The sequence below is a fragment of the Rutilus rutilus genome (assembly GCF_951802725.1).
Source record: "Rutilus rutilus genome assembly, chromosome: 20".
NCBI lineage: Eukaryota > Metazoa > Chordata > Actinopteri > Cypriniformes > Leuciscidae > Rutilus > Rutilus rutilus.
Window position 1 is genome coordinate 19,361,170 of NC_140225.1, and position 18,640 is coordinate 19,379,809.

Consider the following 18,640-nt stretch of genomic DNA (forward strand, 5'->3'; position numbering starts at 1 on the left):
TGGTATTATTCAGTATTGCATGGTTCCATGTTGCAAGTTGCATTATATGTGTGCATCGATTTGTGACCGGCACTTGAATAAAAGAATAAGTATGTAGACTACAGATGGACAAGACGACAATAACAATCGTTATGGTTAAATGGACGTCAATAATCAATAGCATCACCCCAGAAAATAACTGTTTTACATTAGTGCCTCATTTAAATTTTACTTTTTCAATTAATTAATTTCAATTATATTATTTCCATTCAATATTTTGTGGGCAGTAAATTTTTTTTTTATGTTTTTGAATGAAGTCTCGTATTCAACTATGTTTATTGTTATCAATGTTGAAAACGGCTGCTAAATACTATCTATCTATCTATCTATCTATCTATCTATCTATCTATCTATCTATCTATCTATCTATCTATCTATCTATCTATCTATCTATCTCTATATATATATATTAAGCAGCTGTTAGTTCTACCATTAGAACCAAGTCCAAGTAGACTACCATTCTTTTGCACAGTACTGTGTGTGTGTGTGTGTGCGTGTGTGCGTGCGTGCGTATATGTACAGTATAACAGCACCTCTGTCCTCTTGGTGGCCGTATTATATGTATATAATACTTTTCACTATGAGTCAATAATTCAGTTATTAATTTATTTCCTCCTCCTTCTACCCTGAACTTAAACCCTGTTACAAATAAAAACATCAATAGAGTTTTAGACTGAAAATGTGTGTGGTGTATTTATAAGTAAACTAAGCACCAGATTACTGCAATTCATGTAAACATGGTAATTGTTAATGGACAGAGATTCTGCAATTGCTGTTGAACATGTACCTTCAGAGGGTTCATTCAGCGGTCAGCACTCGAAACGCAACAATAGAGAGAAACATTTCCCACAAACAGAAGCGGAAAAAAACAATCACAGGTATCGCTCAGTCAGGATAATGGCTCTTTTTCCCCGTCCTCACTGGTGAATGCTGGTCAGTCTAACTGGCTAAATATCTTTATGAGGTGAATTATACGACCACCTCAGTGCCTCAAGTGGGAAATTACAGTAGATAAGTCAAATGGAAATGGTTGAGAAAAAAGGCAGCCAGGGAAGCTCATCAGCTACGGGTTATGATTGCCAGTTTATCTCCAGGGCATATGGACTTCCTTACTAAAGCATAGTCTATGACCTGCCAGTAACCCTGAACACACACATCAACACACTTTTCTGTGAATTCAAAGGTTGATCTGTCCATGTTTTTTTCTCATTTGTATGGTTCCTTTTGCAAATATTTGACAATGGCAAAGGTTCGAACAATAATCGCGCTTTTCTAACCATGGTTATATACTTGTCTGAAAGGGTCTCATTTGTCCCATGCTCCTCCAATTGCATTTGTATTCACACATATCTTCTCAAAGTTATGAGAACCAGTGAATCCTCATCTCAACTGAGAGAGCCGAGATGGTTAAGAGTGAAAAGCCTCCATGGAGATGAATGGAAAAATCACTTGTCAATCATTGTTGTTGTTGTTGTTGTTGTTGTTTTTAATGTCTCCTCCAAACATACATATTCTCCTGGGTGTTGTTTGTTTGCCAGGTGAATGCAAAGAATAAAAATAGACCATCATAAAAGCATCTTCTTAGTGTACATTTGCATTTTTTTATTTTTTATTCTGGAGCTAGCCAAGCAAGAAAAATGATAATCTTTTGTCAACATGCTCTTATTCATGCATAAGTAAATTTAATGATTGTTTTCATCTAGGCATTGTCTAATCTCATAGACAAGAAGATCTTTTTTAGGCCAGTTTTACCTTTATGTCAGTCGTGTCTTGTTTTACACACCAGCAGATGAATGCTAATGCTGAATCAATACTTAATGCTTGGGGTTTTCCCAAGCAGATTTCCCAAACAAATATCATGCACAGGTTGTACAGCCATAGCTTTAGTTTCATGAATTTATAAATGGTCTGTTCTGGCCCTCCATCCTCTAATTGAAGGGTTGTTGCTCAAGTGCTCCGGAGGCTCATGTATTATGCATAGAAAACAACTGGGCGCAGGCTACATTATGGTCCCATCATGCTAGCAAGGTTCTGCTGGTATGGGGAGAGATGATATTTCATAGAGTTACAGCCTCATTAAGGGGCCACACTTATGTCCAGAACACACACACCCTGGACAGCATGCTGTTTAAGCAACACTGCTGATGTAGCCCTGACCCTAGATATCACCACAGCGAGTATTGTCTTGTCTCATTGTCATTATGTGATATAAGTGCTGTAAGCCTCAAAACAACATGTGGTACGCTGTTCTGAGTGAAGCGAAATAAATATGCCTGGATTTTGTCTCAGGAGAGCTTCCCAAAGACCCAGCAGGTAATCAACACACAGATATTGCATTGCTATGGTGTGCACACCTTATTAATCTTTAATACGCTATCAAGTGAGCTTTGCGAATTTTGTGCTTTAAGGTATAGTGTGAATAGTGTGATGGTTGTTTTCTAATTTTCATCAGCATTATTTGTGTCCCCCTTAACACCGTCTGCATGTCTTTCTTAGAATTGCCCCATTTTAAGAGAGAGAGAGAGAAACTATTGAAATGTGTCTGTCTGTGTAAACCCTGAAAGGCAGCTTGTCATTGGTGAACTGAAATGAAAACTGGTGAGAACACATCAATAATTGACTGAGCTTTTATTCATAAAGAACAGGATTATGTAATGAGAAAAGCTCTCAGGCTCCCCTTCACACTCCCAGCTCTCATTTGCCAAACCACTAAAGATAGAAATCTTTGACTGAATAATGCAAACACGCTCCTTGTTCTATATCCTTTCTGTACACTACACTTCACACTGTCTGTCTGTCTGTCTGTCCGTCCGTCCGTCCGTCCGTCCGTCCGTCCGTCCGTTCGTTGTTCTTTCTATTGTACTATCTGGCTGCCTGGCTAAATTTAAGATTTAAATTTTCTTAGATTTAATTTTAGATGTATTTGAAAGCTACTTTTAGGGTGCACTTCTCTGTTTCTGTTTCCTTTAATTCAGAGGTCTTCAATCCTGCTCCTGGAGGGCCACTGTCCTGCAAAGTTTAGTTCCAACCCTAATCAAACACACCTGAATCAGCTCATCAAGCTCTTCAGAATCACTTGAATATTCAAAGGCAGGTGTGCTGAAGCAGGTTGGAACTAAACTCTGCAGGACAGTGGCCCTCCAGGCGCAGGATTGAAGACCTCTGCTCTAATTTGTCAATAGCAATGAGCCAGTGCATTTATATTTAGATCAGATTTGAATTAGCAGGAAATTTCGGCTCATTCATCCTTGTGCATTTACATCAGGTCTAAAGAAGAAGGCCTGCAAGTGTTCTACCTACTTTACATGCTCAGACAACACACATATGTAATTTCAACCAAAGATGTCGATAGAGAGCCCAGAATTCTGTGGTGCACCGCACCTTTAATCTTTTGTTTATTGTATTTTATGATTACTGTCACCCTTTTGTAATTTCCCTTTAATATAATAAAGTTGTAAATTAACTAGCTAGTACTGTTGTGAGAGCTAAGGTTAATCTGTGTGCCAGATTAAATTGTCTGTTCACACCGAAAGCTAAAGTGATGTGTAACGTGACACAATAGCTGGCAGTCAGAACATATTTGATTTTTAATATACAGTTATGGCCAGCATGGTTTGGACCAATGAGATTTCTGGATTGCCAGGGCTACTCAGCATGATGCAGCAGGAATTGAAGCCAAGCAACTGACAAAACATCCAATCGCTTGGGGTTGCTCCTTAACAAAAGTTCAAATTTACCAGTTTTTCACATGGCAGTTTTTCACATTTTCCCATATCTCAAATGCATAGATTAAAGGTTGTATCAGCGATTTCAGGCCCAAACATAAATTATCACATTCATCTAATCTTTCCTAACGATCCGCTAGCTGGCCGCCCCATAATCATGGCGTAAAAAAAAACGCGTCTCTGTAGGAAGCCTAGGCTCTGAGATCTGCACACAAAAACAGTTGGTTTCACCATCACTCTAAACCAAAATGAATAGTGTTCCAACCAATCACCGACAGGGGTGGGTGTTGTGAGGTTTTCGCGTGCAGCCGTCATAGGCAGCCATGCACGAGCGCAAAACCTCACAACACCCACCCCTGTCGGGGTAATCTCTGAATGATGTACAGCACTCTGTAAAAATGGAGTGTTGACTGTAAAGGAAGTGAGGGCTACAAAAGCAATGTGAACAGGCCAAGCAAAGCGACCTATTTATTGTTATGAATTGCCCTCTGCCGCCCACCTTACAGGGCCTGGAGAAGTCAGGCAGGAAGGGCTACATTATTTCTCTCTCAGACTCATGCGCAGCTTCCTTAACTCCCCTGTCATCGCTGCAATGATTTAATTAAACCAGCCCGCTTCCCTCAGCCTTCTCGCCTCAGACCAGCCTCGCCACTGACTGACAACCCAACACATTACTATGCACAGGCAGCAGGAGGGCGGCTACCAGCAGATATGAATGTATGAATAGATAGGATAAAAGGATGGAGTAATTGATTTTCTATCTGCTCTTCCATTTCATTAACTGAATAAATGTACTCGATTTTGGGCATTTTTATTTATTTTTTTCTTGTTCAAATCAGTCCCATTGTTCCATTGTTGGTTCTTGTCATTGTTGGTTGACTCTTGTTTATGTAGCATGATAGCGTTGCAGAAAAATAAGCTGTTTTGTACCCAGTAGGACTGGGAATGTGAAGATGTGTTCCCATGATCCTCAGCAGTTCTGAAACAGTTCTATTTGTCATTCTCTTGTACGACTTGCCTTTGAAGATCTGACAAGAAGCTTTGTTTTGTTTTGTTTGTCATGTGGGATTTGTCCTGGTGTTAAGCAGTGTCACAGTTTTAATTGGAAATTCATGTTATCTACGTTGCCATGTATTTACATTATGAATTATACACAGCGCTTTACATTTTGGCAGTGTACAGACATAAACCGCTCACCTTTTTTTGTGTGTTTTTTTTCTTCTCCCAGATGTGATCCATACTGTCGGCCCAATCGCCAGAGGAAATGTGGGCCAGTCCCAAAAAGATGACCTTGAATCATGCTACAAAACCTCCCTCAAGCTGATGAAGGACAATAACTTGAGATCTGTGGTGAGTTGAGCCTTTGAGACAGATTTTAGAAACAGTCCAATGTGACAGAGTTGACGTTTCTTAAGACAGTGTTTTGAAATTTTGAAGTGAACAATAATAGTTTTGAAGATGACTGTACAATGATGGTGTTGCTGTTAGACACATTCCATTGTTTGCACATTTGTATTTGATGGATGGATGGTTGCAACAACCTATGCTGCTCTTTTTTCAGTAGGGCACAAGGGTAAAAAAAGTCAGATAAAGAGACAAACAGGCATTATTTTCTGTTGGTTTCCACATGAGCTCTAGTGAATGCCCTGTCGTGACACCCTCAGTGACTACAGTTGCTCTTGTTGTTGTTGCAGCAGCATTAATTCTCACATTTTTCATTATGAATTAGATAAAGCCAGATTATGAACCTATTTCACACTTGGGCAATTTTTTGCATGCTTTTTGTTTTGTTTTAGTCAAAGTCTTTGTCTTTTGATGAAAATATTTCTTGAATTGTCCATTTTTCATCATTTCTTATTCATTAAAATCTGCATGAAATGGAAATTCACCCTATCTATTTTCTAAATGAATTTTCTTATCTTATTGTGAACTATTCATCCATACATGTTTATTTATTTATTCAAAATTTTAATCAAAATGTCATAATTTAATCTTCCAGTAAAACATCAGACTTCTCTCTGGTGACATATGCTGGACTTTTCCAGTCATTTAGTCCAGATAGAACCAAGTACCTGCCCTACATTTCTTTTTTCTTTTTGATAGTCCGTTTCACTGTACTGTATGCCACAATACAGAAGAAAAGATCTGTTGCTACTTTTCATTTTAGCCAGTTTTACTCTAAAACGGAAAAGGCATCTAATCTTAATCATTGAAAATGACATGTTGATCAATAAAAGCATTAAAAAGACGTGATCTCTGAGAGATGGTTTTCTCTGCACGCATACATAGAGTAAAGCCGCATCACAAACAGCTTGCGAGTAACAAAACTGAGTTATTTTTTGTGGATTATAGTGCTTTAACGGTCAAGAACACACAAAATAATGTCAAAATTCTGGTCTTGGCTAGTAATCCTCGTAAACGCACTTGGTTATGCCTTACATATACATAAACAGTTGAGAAAGAAAAAAATATGTAACTGTAAAATGGATCCATGCTAGCTCTTAAAAAGACAGCAGCCTAATTTGTGTCTGTCATTAATGTTGATAAAACGACAAAAGATAGCTTTAATTGTAAGGAATTAGGATTAATAGCCAATGTAATTAATTTACTTTTCAAAACAACATTAACTGGGCGCACAGCAGACGAGAAGCGCAGCGGACATCTCACAGGCAGGCTCATCATACAACTGTCGTGTCATTCTGTACTCGCGTTCTCAAGTTCAAGGCGGCAGACCAAATCAGTAAATCTCATCGCAATACAAGCTAAAGTTCACGTCAAGAATGAACAAAGTGCCGTCAATAAGTTTAAATTAAGGTATATGAAAAAAAAAAAAACAGCGCAAACAGAAAGATAAAACTCAATCTATGTAACGGTATTTATTCAAGCCACAAAAACAAACTTGTTGCAAAAAAAAAAAAAGAAGCAGCATAATACACAATCTCCTTGGGTGAAGTCAGTACGAACATATATTGGTCCTAAACCGTTGTATTTCAATGGACAACTATGTGAGTGACGCTGTGGTGGTGCTGCATGATTTTGAACAGCTCTTTACGTATTGTTTTTTTGTCTAATGTTTGAGGCTCCTTTTAGGGGAAGGGCTCTGATAGCAATGCCATGCAAAGTGACAGAACATAATTTATGAATCATAACCCGCCAAATTGGCTAGTGTGTTGATATGTGTTACCCACCACAGTGGATTTTTTAGTCTTAGAGAATCATAAAGGCTTTGGTTTGCGTGCTAGCTTTTAAAGAACCATGCTTACTGTATGTCGTATAGCCATAGAAACAGCTTGAATTGATAAGGCTCATATTTTCCGTATGACAATTATATTCAGATTGTTTCTCCGCTCTGTAAATTACCAGACAACCTCAGGCTTTAATGAAGCTGGCCAAAAACCAGCAGCTTTGGACCAGGAAGATGTAGAGTCTGATCGTGCACTGCTCCAGCTGCTGACCCTATCTCCACCATCTGGTGCGCATGAGTTATGGATCTGTTTTAATCCATGGTGGCCACAACCAGAGGGGCCGTGCACAAGGCAGACCAATCAGATCCTCCATCCAGACCAGCAGAGGCCCCTGAGAGGATCTCTCACAATTAGCCATGATGAGACAGTCTTTGCGGGACAAATCGCTAACTTCGGGACTTGATGGACCACTTTAATCACTCTGTGAGGATGGAGATGTCTGCTGTCCTCATCATTACAAGGGTGGAATCGTGCAGTTAAGGCTGCGCAAACTCACTTTTGGCTGCGAGAAATGCACATGGCTGCCACGAGTGACTGGGAGTTAAATGCTAATTAGCAATTCTGTTTACACTGTGTTATCTTATGGCGTACACAGACCTTCACTGCTGCAGCCCATGTAGAAGGTCATGAATGAGTCTGGGGTTTGGGATATACAGTATATCTGTTTACTCCCAAAACATATCCCAGAGATTCTTACAGGAATTATTATGTAGAATAAGAGAAGCCAGGAAAGGGGTCGTGCATCCTTCGCTCTATATTTCTTTCCCTAAGCAGTACTTTTAGTACCCGCCCTCTCTTACATGCACATTCCACACATGCATTTAGCTTCCCTTCTCTATTTATTTATTCAATAATTCACATTTTGACGTTAAACAGGGCTCTGGTTTTACTCTAAGGCAGGTCCGGTTCGGTGGGACATGTTTAGACAGCTGCTACAGATTATTGTGGACATTCAGAGAAAACGCTGCTGCCCATTTTGATTGACTGATGTCTGTCCGGTGAGTTTTGCTAGCTGTTATGCTCAAGTGCTTTAGTGTATGCACATTTACCATGAGTTGCATACAGTGAAATTATAAAAATTCCCCTATTTTTATGGTCTGTGTCAGCGGCTGATTTATAGCCGAGGTTCCAGACCACTTGCCTGGTAGATTAGTGCTAAACTCGTTGGTGAATCTGTCACTTAGAAAGTCAGAGTGGATGTTTCTAGAAAAAAAGGAACAGTTCCCCTAGTGGGATGCCGGAATATTACAAGGAGATTTGAGACGTGAGAAATTTAAAAAAATAAATAAACATGTGCAACAAAAGATGGGAATTGGATGAGCTCTTGAGCTAATCCTTGCTCTTGAGAGCCCAAAGACAGCCCCTGAGGCAGAGAGAGATCTGAACATGTGCTGCGGCCCACATGTGCTGCGCAGACAAATTCCCCTTGATTATCTCAAGAGATAGGGACCCGTGAACATATTTTTAGACAGGAGGAATCCAGTGCTGAAATGTTAGTATGAGGACCCTCGCTTCCCCAATCCCCCTGTTCCTGGTTATGTGAGTGCAAGTTAACCGTAAAAAAAGAATATAAACATGATTGTTTTTGTGAATTACAGTTAAAACTGTAATACGGTGTACTGTATTATTATTATTATTATTATTATTATTATTATTATTAGGCACCAAATGCTGAACTTGTAATTAAAATGCCTGACTTTTTGTTTTCTTTATCATTGATTGTGTAGCATTTATATCACCATGAAAATCTTTAGACGTGTGTTATCTACAGCAAAGGTTAGAAGGTAAGCATTGATGCGCTTGTCGCTTGCCAACAAACGCTCCCACAGATTGGGATGAGTAATGTTTTACTGGAAGAGATAGCTAAGGGCACATTAGTTTAGCATGACACCTGTGTTTGCTCCGTGAAGCTGAATAAGGGATGAGCTTCATCTTCAGATATGACAAGCTCTCGCAGCCAAGATGCTTAACCTCCAGAATGTGGTTTAACGCTTCTTGGACCAGAGGCAAGAGATGGAGGACTCTCACTCTTCGTCTCTGTCGGGTCTTGGCGTTTCTGCTCTGTTCCACATTAAGGTTGGGAAAGATCTGGAGTAAACTTAGTGAGGGTTTGAGAGCTAGTTGTGATGCCATTGTACAACATGTGACCTATCTATCTATCTATCTATCTATCTATCTATCTATCTATCTATCTATCTATCTATCTATCTATCTATCTATCTGTCTGTCTGTCTGTCTGTCTGTCTGTCTGTCTGTCTGTCTGTCTGTCTGTCTGTCTGTCTGTCTGTCTGTCTTGACAATAACAACACTGCTATCCATGTATCGATCTGTCATTCTATCATTCTATCTATATTGATCGTTCTTTATGTCTGTCTGCTTTAGCTTTCCTCTTTTTAAAAAAAATATATGCTGTATAATACCTTCTTACAAATCTGCATTTGTTTGCTTCCTCAATTCAATTTAGGATCTGAAATGGATTTTAAAAGGTATTCTCAGTTCACTTTGGAATGACACACAACCCAGATATCTAAATTATGTCCTAGATGCCTCAAACCATACATTCATGTAATGCAGAGCTCTTATTATTCTACTTTTGTGCGTTTGTGTTTTAAAGGAAGTGTGCCTCTGTGTGTATGTGAGAGAATGTGATTTAAACCCAGCATATCTGGTCACACCACTCCCACGTGAACCCCAAATACACACTCCCACCCCTGTGCTCTGCTCATTTCTGCGACCGAGCGAGCAATCTGTCACGTTCCCCTGGAGGCCCGTTGGAGCCACGTGTGACTGCGGCCTGGTCTGAGGACATCAGCAGAGCTAACCGCACTCCAGAAGGCCAGCATGGGGAATAGTGGGAACTGTGGCTCTGGCAAAGTACATTTACCATGCACCCATGAAGCCGCAAAATACTCTACGGCGCTGAGAACTAATAATTTACGGTGGCCCATGTCTCGATCGGCTGTCTAGATTAAAAAAAAATTGTCGCCACAAAGGCCTCTGCTTATGTGCACCATTAGCGGTAGTTGCTCATATGGGCGGTGCTGCGGTAAAATGAAAGGGACGGGTGAGTACAGATCGCAAAATCAGTCAAGATAATAAAACTGTCTGACTGGCCTGGGTAGGAGGAGTCTAGCTCTAGTGCTCTGTCAATGTATGAGAGCAAAGAGACATTAAATGCACCACACTTTCCGGGGTATTTTGGGACAGAGGGAGCTTGGGGAAGCAGAAGAGTTTTTTTGTAACATTGTTAATGAGAGAAGACTTGATAACAGTTATGAAGAACAGAAAGAGAATAGAAACTCATAGCAGACAGTGTTGCTGATAAAGCATTCACACTTTGTGATTAATCAGAGTGTTAATTGTGTTTTTTTTTTTAAAGCCTGAATCTAGTTAGCTACAGTTCAGAAGTTGGGGTTTTATATGATTAAAAATACAGCAAAAACAGTCGTATTGTGAAATAGTATTACAGTCTAAAACAACAAGTTTGATTTTTTTAATATATTTTAAAATGTATTTTTTTTCCTGTAATGGCAAAGCTGACTTTTCAGCAGCCATTATTCCAGTCTTCAGTGTCACATGATCCCTCAGAAATCATTCTAATATGCTGATTTGGTGCTCAAGAAACATTTCTACAATAGAATAGAAAGCCTTTATTGTCATTATACAAATGTTCAAAAACAATTAGGAAGTGCTTCCCTTGGCACAACATAGAAATGGAAATAGAAGTTGTATCCACTGGTTCTTAAAATAAGTGTAATTCATTATTTGCATTTAAACAGAAAACATTCCAAAAATTTCGGAATTTACCACATTTTTATGGGAGCGACAGTGTGTCAGACAGTCCTTATGGTAATTGTAGCCAATCATCTTAATCATCTCACATAACTTGAGACAAAGTAAGTTTTATTTTTTTTATTAATTTTTTTTATACATGAATTTATTTGGTTAAAAAAACACATTTATCAAATAAATTTCTATATGAGGATTAATAAAGTCATAGAAAAACTGGTTAATAAAACCTAGTAATATTTTGTTCTCTCTTTTTTAATATGCATTGAATCGTAGCAGAGGTTCTGTCGTTGTGCATGTGTTTGTAACTGTAGTCTCAACGGTCGACCCCTCAGAGAGCAGATCATCTCTGTAAGGACTTATTGAATGCCTAAAGCAACTTTAGGTGGATAGGTCTCTTGTCTTCATTAGCCATGCCAGCCTGTTCTCATTCCCATCCTGTAAAAACAGCCAGTCACTCCTGCGTGAGGACAACACCATCTGGTAGCCATTCCCCACTCCAAGGCGATTCATTTTTCCCCAAACTCATAACATACCCTCCGGTCCTGACCTTTTACAAAGAGAAATAACTATGTTTACCCAAAACATCATCATCGTCTCATTTTGCATTGATTTCTTTTGTGAGTTTTTGCTCATTATATGACATTTATGTGTGTTATTAAATTGTCAAACCTCTTATTTTTTTCTTTAAAGAACAAAACCACCCTACTACAAGGGCCTGTTATGAACATTTCTGGGAAACAAGTGAGATACAAAACAATGAGGGTTTTTCCCTTTACGTTTGGCCCATTAAGAATATTTGATATACCTCGAATGGCTTTGTTGGACCGCTAATAGTCCCATGAGTAACAGACCTCCTCCAGGTTTTCAAAGCCCACAAGGAACCACGAGTAGGTGCTTTCCGCAGTGCTACATCATTGAGATATTTTGGTAAATACGCATTAAACAAACTCCTGGGCGGTCTACTATCATTTTGGACAGTAACAAAGAGTTGGGCAGCATTTAGCGGCCTCTCTTTTCCCAGACAGATGTGTAATCATAGCACTAGCTTGCTTTTAGAACCACAAATTGTTGATTGAAATACTGAAAGCCCAGCAGAATGAGTGATTGATGGTGTTGTGCGGTGAGATTGAATGTCCAGTTTTAGATCGTTTCAGAGTTTCCATTGGCGCTGTGTTGTAAGTTGTGATGATTTTTTTGGCCTCCAAACCCACTTGGAGGTGCTCCTAGTGCTACCATTTCATTAAACACGCCATTACATTAGTATTGTGCATGCAAAGAGAACATATGTGGGAGATAGGAAGCCCTTAGCTTATCCTGTTATGTATTCTAGGTCAAGAGAGAGACTTGGCATCTTGCATTACACAGCACAACCAGAAAAGGTTTCATTTATTGTTAAAGGGATAATTTGCACAAACAACTCTGCCATTTTACTCACCATCATGTTGTTCCAACCCCATCTGTTGATAAATGTTTTTGTCCATACAATGAACGTCTGTGCAGTCCAAAACAACATCTTTTAAAACATCATCTTTTGTCTTCACGGAAAGTCCTACAGGTTTGGAACGACATGAGGGTGAGTAAATGATGGCAGAATTTAAATTGTACTCTTCAACGAGTGCACCGAGATAAGAGAGCTAATTCTTTGATGCAGTCGCCTGACGATAGAAAATCAACCGCAGTATTATTACCTTCACTGTTTGACAGCAATTTTTGACACCGTCTCATTTACATGGTGCTTAATCGATGCATTTCGAGGGACATGAATAATTAATAACCTTGTGCGATGCATGAGGTAATTAATAATTGAACTGAATGACTTTACTCAGCATTGTACCTAAGCGCCTGTGGTGATGTTTTATTGCATGAACATGTCCAATCATGTTCCAGCTTATTGTAACAAACAACAACAGAAATCTTGTGAAAAAGATATTATAAACACTCCAAATTCAGGAATGGACCCCTGAAGAGTTTTATCACAGCATTAAAACCTTTGTGGTGCTTCATTATTTATGCATTTAAATGTTTGCATGTAAAACCGCCACCCCATCCGCTCTCGCTTTCAGGGATTCAGCTCCCAGAGTGATTAATTAATGTACATTTATGTGCTTAACGGATCACACACCATCTTTCTCTCCAGCCCTTTCCCCCCTTCCGCTCATAAATTATTGTCACTGTACCTAAGTGGTACCGGCTTCGTTTCTGGAATAGCTGTGAGTGGCATAAAGCTTTTATTGTGGGTGTGCGCGGGCAGCCCTTAAGACCGCTAAGCAAACCGCAATAAAAGCTTGACGGTATTGAGGGGTTTATGGGTAGATCCATATAAACTCTCTTTTTTATTCTGTGTCCACTGATCGACTTTTAATGCTCCTTTACTGGAACACGCCGGCGCTTTCTTTTGCTCGTGCATACTAGGATATTGAACCATGCGATGAGCTATAATGAGGGAAATTATAACTTTTTTTAATTTCATTATTTTGCTCACACTGCTCACTACATTGCGCTAAACTTAATCAGGAAAGCTTGAGGCTCAGCCTGCCGCTTTGTTTTCCATAAGCCATATGCGTGGAGATGAGAGCTTTGGTAATGAGCAGCAGATTTGAGTCATGATGTAAAATTACTCGGCTGCGGGACCTTTTTTATCTCGGAACACTCTCGTGTTTATGGTTTTAATATCCGCGCTTTCCCGAGCAGATGTATTGGCGACACACTCTCCACCGGAGCTTGTGGCATAGCGCAAAACACGATTCCCTTTCAGACTTCTGTAGTCAAGTTTGTTTCCTCTGCCCTACATAAAAACACCTGCATGTATCTAAAAGGTTAATTAGAGTGAAGCTTTATAAAGGTCACAGTGTCACTTAGTGTTGTCTTTGCTATTTATCTGATCCAGAAACACAGGCAACACTAAGCCAGTTAGCTCCAATTAGGGCTGTGGCGTGCGGGTTGCCTAGCACGTATTAACGAAGAGGCCGCCTGTAATTTCCACAGTCGACCTCGCTCTGAAAGTGACGAATTTGTGAGATTGCAAAGTGGGGCACGCAGGAATTGGTGCATCCCTTGACATTTCACCCCGACCATCCAGGAAGCGTCGTCAGGTTTGGTGTTGGCCTGAAATATGGAGGTATGTAAAATGTGACATTTTACTCCAGCGTTCTAATCAAGGCTGATGAAGGGGCATAGTGGGAGAAATAAAGCATGTAGCAGGCATACGGGGTGTGGCTAACTGATTACGAGCCTCAGGGAGCCATCTGTGACTGTGTACCCTTATCTTTCTTCTTTTGGAGGTAATTTTAGAGTACGTGTGGGGGAAAAAAATGGCACTCAGCTATGTGCAACAAAAGTAAAAGGAAGAAAGTTTGAATTGGAAAAGTTTATGCCAGCGGACTTTATTCACCTAAATGCACTGTGCTAGGCTTTGATATGTGCTGTCTGTCAACTTGTCAAGTGAATTCTCAAAGGAGGAAACTTTTGGGATCATCTAGTGAATTTCAATTGTTTGTATTCCTCTGCCACACCACAATAGGATCGACAGCCAAGAGGTTGTCAGTGGAAAATGTTGATTAAACAGATGTTGGTCTCAGTGGCTCTGTGGGAGATGAGAATTCCACAATGAGTGGATATTAATTAGACATTACCAAGGGTGGGTTTCACATTCTGAAGCAAAACAAGAGACTCCTTCTCCTTTGAGTTTCACAGTGACACATGGCAGGTGGAAGAATTCTGTGTGCCAACGTGATTCCTTACGGCTCGTGTAGATATAGAGGTACCACTTGAGAATCTGTATTTTGTATAATAGATTGCATAACATGTGGTTGTGCTGTTTAATGCAATAAGGCTTTATTCATTTAAACAAAACTTAATTAAACAATTAATAGTTACTTTTGAAGTTTGTTTGGGAGTAAAACTGTAGACACTCAATTCACACTTATAAATGTTTGAATGTCATTGCGTTATATAACAAAAACTTTGAATTATGGTCTAATTTGTTCAATCATGTCATGATCTGACATCCTCATTGACATGCATATTTTTATAGTATGAACGTAATATGAAGGGAAGATATTTGTTGCATATAAGTTCCAATTTTTGCTGGGTCTGCAACCCAAAATGGGTTCAAAAGATTCACATAAGGCCAAGATTCATCATAATGCAAATAATTGACTTTCAGTGAGCATGTCAAAACAAGCAATGTTATATTGGAAATTTTGTCTGGTTCTGCTAAAAGTAATCTAGTATCTTGCTGGCCAAGATCAAACAATGTGCACCAGGCTTTTGAGGTAAAACCGATTTCCATTAAAAATGCAGAGTGTAAAACCCTGTGGAACTCTTTCTTAAAAGGGGGAGGATTGTTATTTACCAGAGCCCTTGTGAGAGAGGAGCACGTTTCATTCGTTAGAGACATTTGGACCTGGGATATATGAAGGTCTGTCAATGTGCGCACCGCCGCTAACACCTCCTGACAGCTTTCATCCCATGGGCGAGGCAGATTCACCCAGCTGCAAAAAGTGCAAGAAATCACCTAATCAGTTCATGCAGCCGGAGTTCCATCTTGCCGTCGTTATCACGGCCGTCAGTGTTGATTGCAGTGTGAGAGGATGGTGTGAGGTGCAAGAGGTGGTCTGTCCCTGGTGATTGTTTTAACAGATTGCTTTTCCTGTGTCAGTGGCGAGGTGGTCAGAATGAGTTCTTGTTTACATCATTACAGTTAATTAACAGGCAGAGTGGAGCAGCGGGGAGCAGGCGTCGGTGGGGCCGAACCAAACCGACACGCACAGTATATGCGCGTGCACGACATTGGTAGGGATGTCATATTTTCCCACAGTGGTGGCCGTCAGAGTTGCTCACCTCAACAAGTCATAAGTCCAGATCTGCTGCAGAGAGCCTGTCTAGATGTGAATGATTTGATTAGATAATCAAAGTGCCGTCAAGCATGCGAAAGCACGTCTTTGTCTCATACCCGTCTTCTAATTCTTCCCACCCAGTATACGCTCTCATCATTACACTTCAACACAGCTACGCATGGGGGCATTTTCAATTTAATGCTCGCAGATGGATATTTTAATTATCATTGAATCAACCGTAATGGGGTCTACGAATCTGTGCATTCTTTATAACGCATTTAATTAAAGTTGCAGGGCATGACGTGGAACACGACACCACCACTGCATCAGACAACTGCTCGACAAGTAATGAAGGAAAAACTAGCCAATTATCTCTCACCAACAAATAAAAGGTTTAGTACTTGCTTGTTTCTGTACAAGGAATTAATGACTTCATGTTTTTCATACTTTTTTTCCCCCCCGATGGATGTTTTATCCATGGCTGTATTTTAATATAGAAGTATATACTATAGAAGTTTCCAGAGCATTGTACAATATCAGTTTCACGACCAGCCATTGTGGCCAGTGGTTTTCTAAAGTTAGCCACTGAGCATTTTCAATGGCCACAATTTTGATATTGATGCCATGAGGAAAAACTGTCATAGATACTTTTAATATTATCTCAAAATTTGGTAGCAGGTATATTAGGCTGCTGCCCCTTTAAGACCTTATGCACAGATCCATTATACTGTTACACATGCGTTTTCTTTCTCAGTCTCAACTGTTTACGTTCACTTAAAACGTGACTGAATGTGTTTACGTGAATAATCGCCAAGACGGGTATTTTTGTGTGTATTTGGAGTGTTGTAACAACAAAGACTTGTTGTAATGTCCAAACTTTTCACTGGTAGTGTAAATTTAAATGTTGAATCTCATAGAAAATTATAAATACCGTCATTTAAACTAAGACACACATGTGAACCTTTTACCAGAGGTGAGTGTCATCCACGCTAGCACTATGTGTATGAAAACAGGTGTCCGTGGTATATTTGCACCTCCAGACTCACACAGATTGCTTTCCCGCAGAGCTGCTAAAGGCCTCAGTGGTTGCCTCACATCCTGTGACATCGCTCTCCATATGCACATTAATTTATGCCTACCACAGCCGCTGACTCAGAGAAAGGAGGAAAAAATGCGCCAGGCACATCTTATTAGATTTCCTTTGTAGTCCAGATATCCAGTGTCGGACATATTTAATAACCCTCAGCTAATTAGAACTGCTTGTTATAGTTTTGTGCAAATTATTTTCTGGAGGGTAATGCTGACAGGTGTGCTGAGTGATTTCCATGGCTGGCTGCCATTTTCGGTTGTGATGACAGAAATGTGGACATAGGAATGGGGTCTTGGGGAGTTTTGTTGAGGGGAGAAATAACCTGGTCTTTGTTCAGTGCTTGAGACACTGGAGCGATAAAGTACCTCAGCCTTTTTTTGGGTTGAGCAATGATGTACCAAATTAGGTTTAATCACATTACAAGGTTTTTATCATGTAACTGACATTTACTCCTCAACAGTTTTCCTTTGATATTGTCTCTCAGCACGTTTGAGCATTGCATAGGGGAAAAAATAAAAGAAGGAATTCGCCATATGGCTAGATTACTCAGCATTGACACCTCTTTTCCATTTGCTCATTTTGTCAACACATTTCCAAAAATAATGTCAATATTTATATAAATGTTATATATAAAATTAAATAGTGTTTTTTTTTTATGCAAGCAGCAGGAGGATTTAGAGTGTGAAATATCTCTTATATTTTGGTGCATTCTTGTGTGAAGCTTTCTTGTTGAAAACAAAGACCTTCTTTGAAACTAACTGAAATCCTTTGACATTTAAACTGGATTTGCACATTAATATATACAGACTTTTCAGGTAAATCATACATGCTACTCTTGTGTTTACTGTTCTTTCGCTCCAGGCAGGGGGACTGAACGCTTTCATTTCAAAGCAAGTGATGTTTACGCCTTTGCCGTAATTCTTTAATCACAACCGTCATCCCAGCATATCACCAGGTTTAGTGGCATTACCATCTCCCAAGGTCACTTCTAACGAAGAAGGTCTTCACTACGCCTGCAAACCATTGATTGGCTTTCAGCTTCAGTCGGGCACAAAACAAGGTCTGCTCTCACATTCATGAGGGAGCCTAGTCACATCTCAGCGGTGTTTATGAGAGACGCGGCGAACCCTAATACAGAAGATGAAGGTAGATCAGCACAATATACAAGCATGAATACCAAGAGAGGCACCACGATCCATCCTCATAAGTTGCTTGTGTATTCATAGAGTAGGTTTCATAGCTTTAACTCGTTTTTCTCTCGTCATGCATAGGGATTAGACTCAAAGTTTTCTTCAAGTTCAATGTGGTAAGGGAATAAGTTGCCTTAAAAGGAAAGTTTTGTTGTCATTTGCTCACCCTCATGTCGTTCCAAACCTGTATGACTTTCTTTCCTCTATGGGACACAAAAGGGACTTTTTTGAAGAATAGGCTGTCAAGCTCCAAAAAACACCTTACAAGTTCTCCATACGACTCATGCAGTGTTAGGGAAGCTACTTTATAACTGTATGCCAAGAACAGTCAAGCCTACCATCCTAATAACATCAAATTTGGGTTCGGTAAAGTGTTTCGTAAGAAGTCTCTTATGCTCACCTGCAATTATTTGATCAAAAATACAATAAAACCAGCAATATTGTGAATTTGTATATTACAATTAATATTGCAATTAGTAATTAGTATTACAATTTTAAATAATCTTTTTCTATTTTAATATATTTTCAAATGTGATTAATTCCTGTGGTCAAAGCTGAATTTTCAGCATCATTACTTCAGTGTCACATGATCCTTCAGAAATCATTCTAATATGCTGATTTGGTGTTTAAGAAAATTTTTTTTTTTTTTTTTTTTTCAGGATTCTTTGAAATAGAAAGTTCAACAAAACAGCATTTATTTAAAATGGAATATTCTTTTGTA

General features: G+C 39.4%; 1 protein-coding gene across 2 annotated transcripts in view; it reads left to right on the forward strand.

The window, feature by feature from the left end:
• The window catches only part of macrod2 (mono-ADP ribosylhydrolase 2), a 578,061-nt gene that overhangs the window by 382,788 nt on the left and 176,633 nt on the right, over nt 1-18,640 (forward strand). For both annotated transcript variants that reach the window (XM_084391152.1, XM_084391151.1), the window contains exon 6: nt 4,993-5,114. In XM_084391152.1, the coding sequence (XP_084247278.1) occupies nt 4,993-5,114 (122 nt within the window). The remainder of the gene's footprint in view (nt 1-4,992; nt 5,115-18,640) is intronic.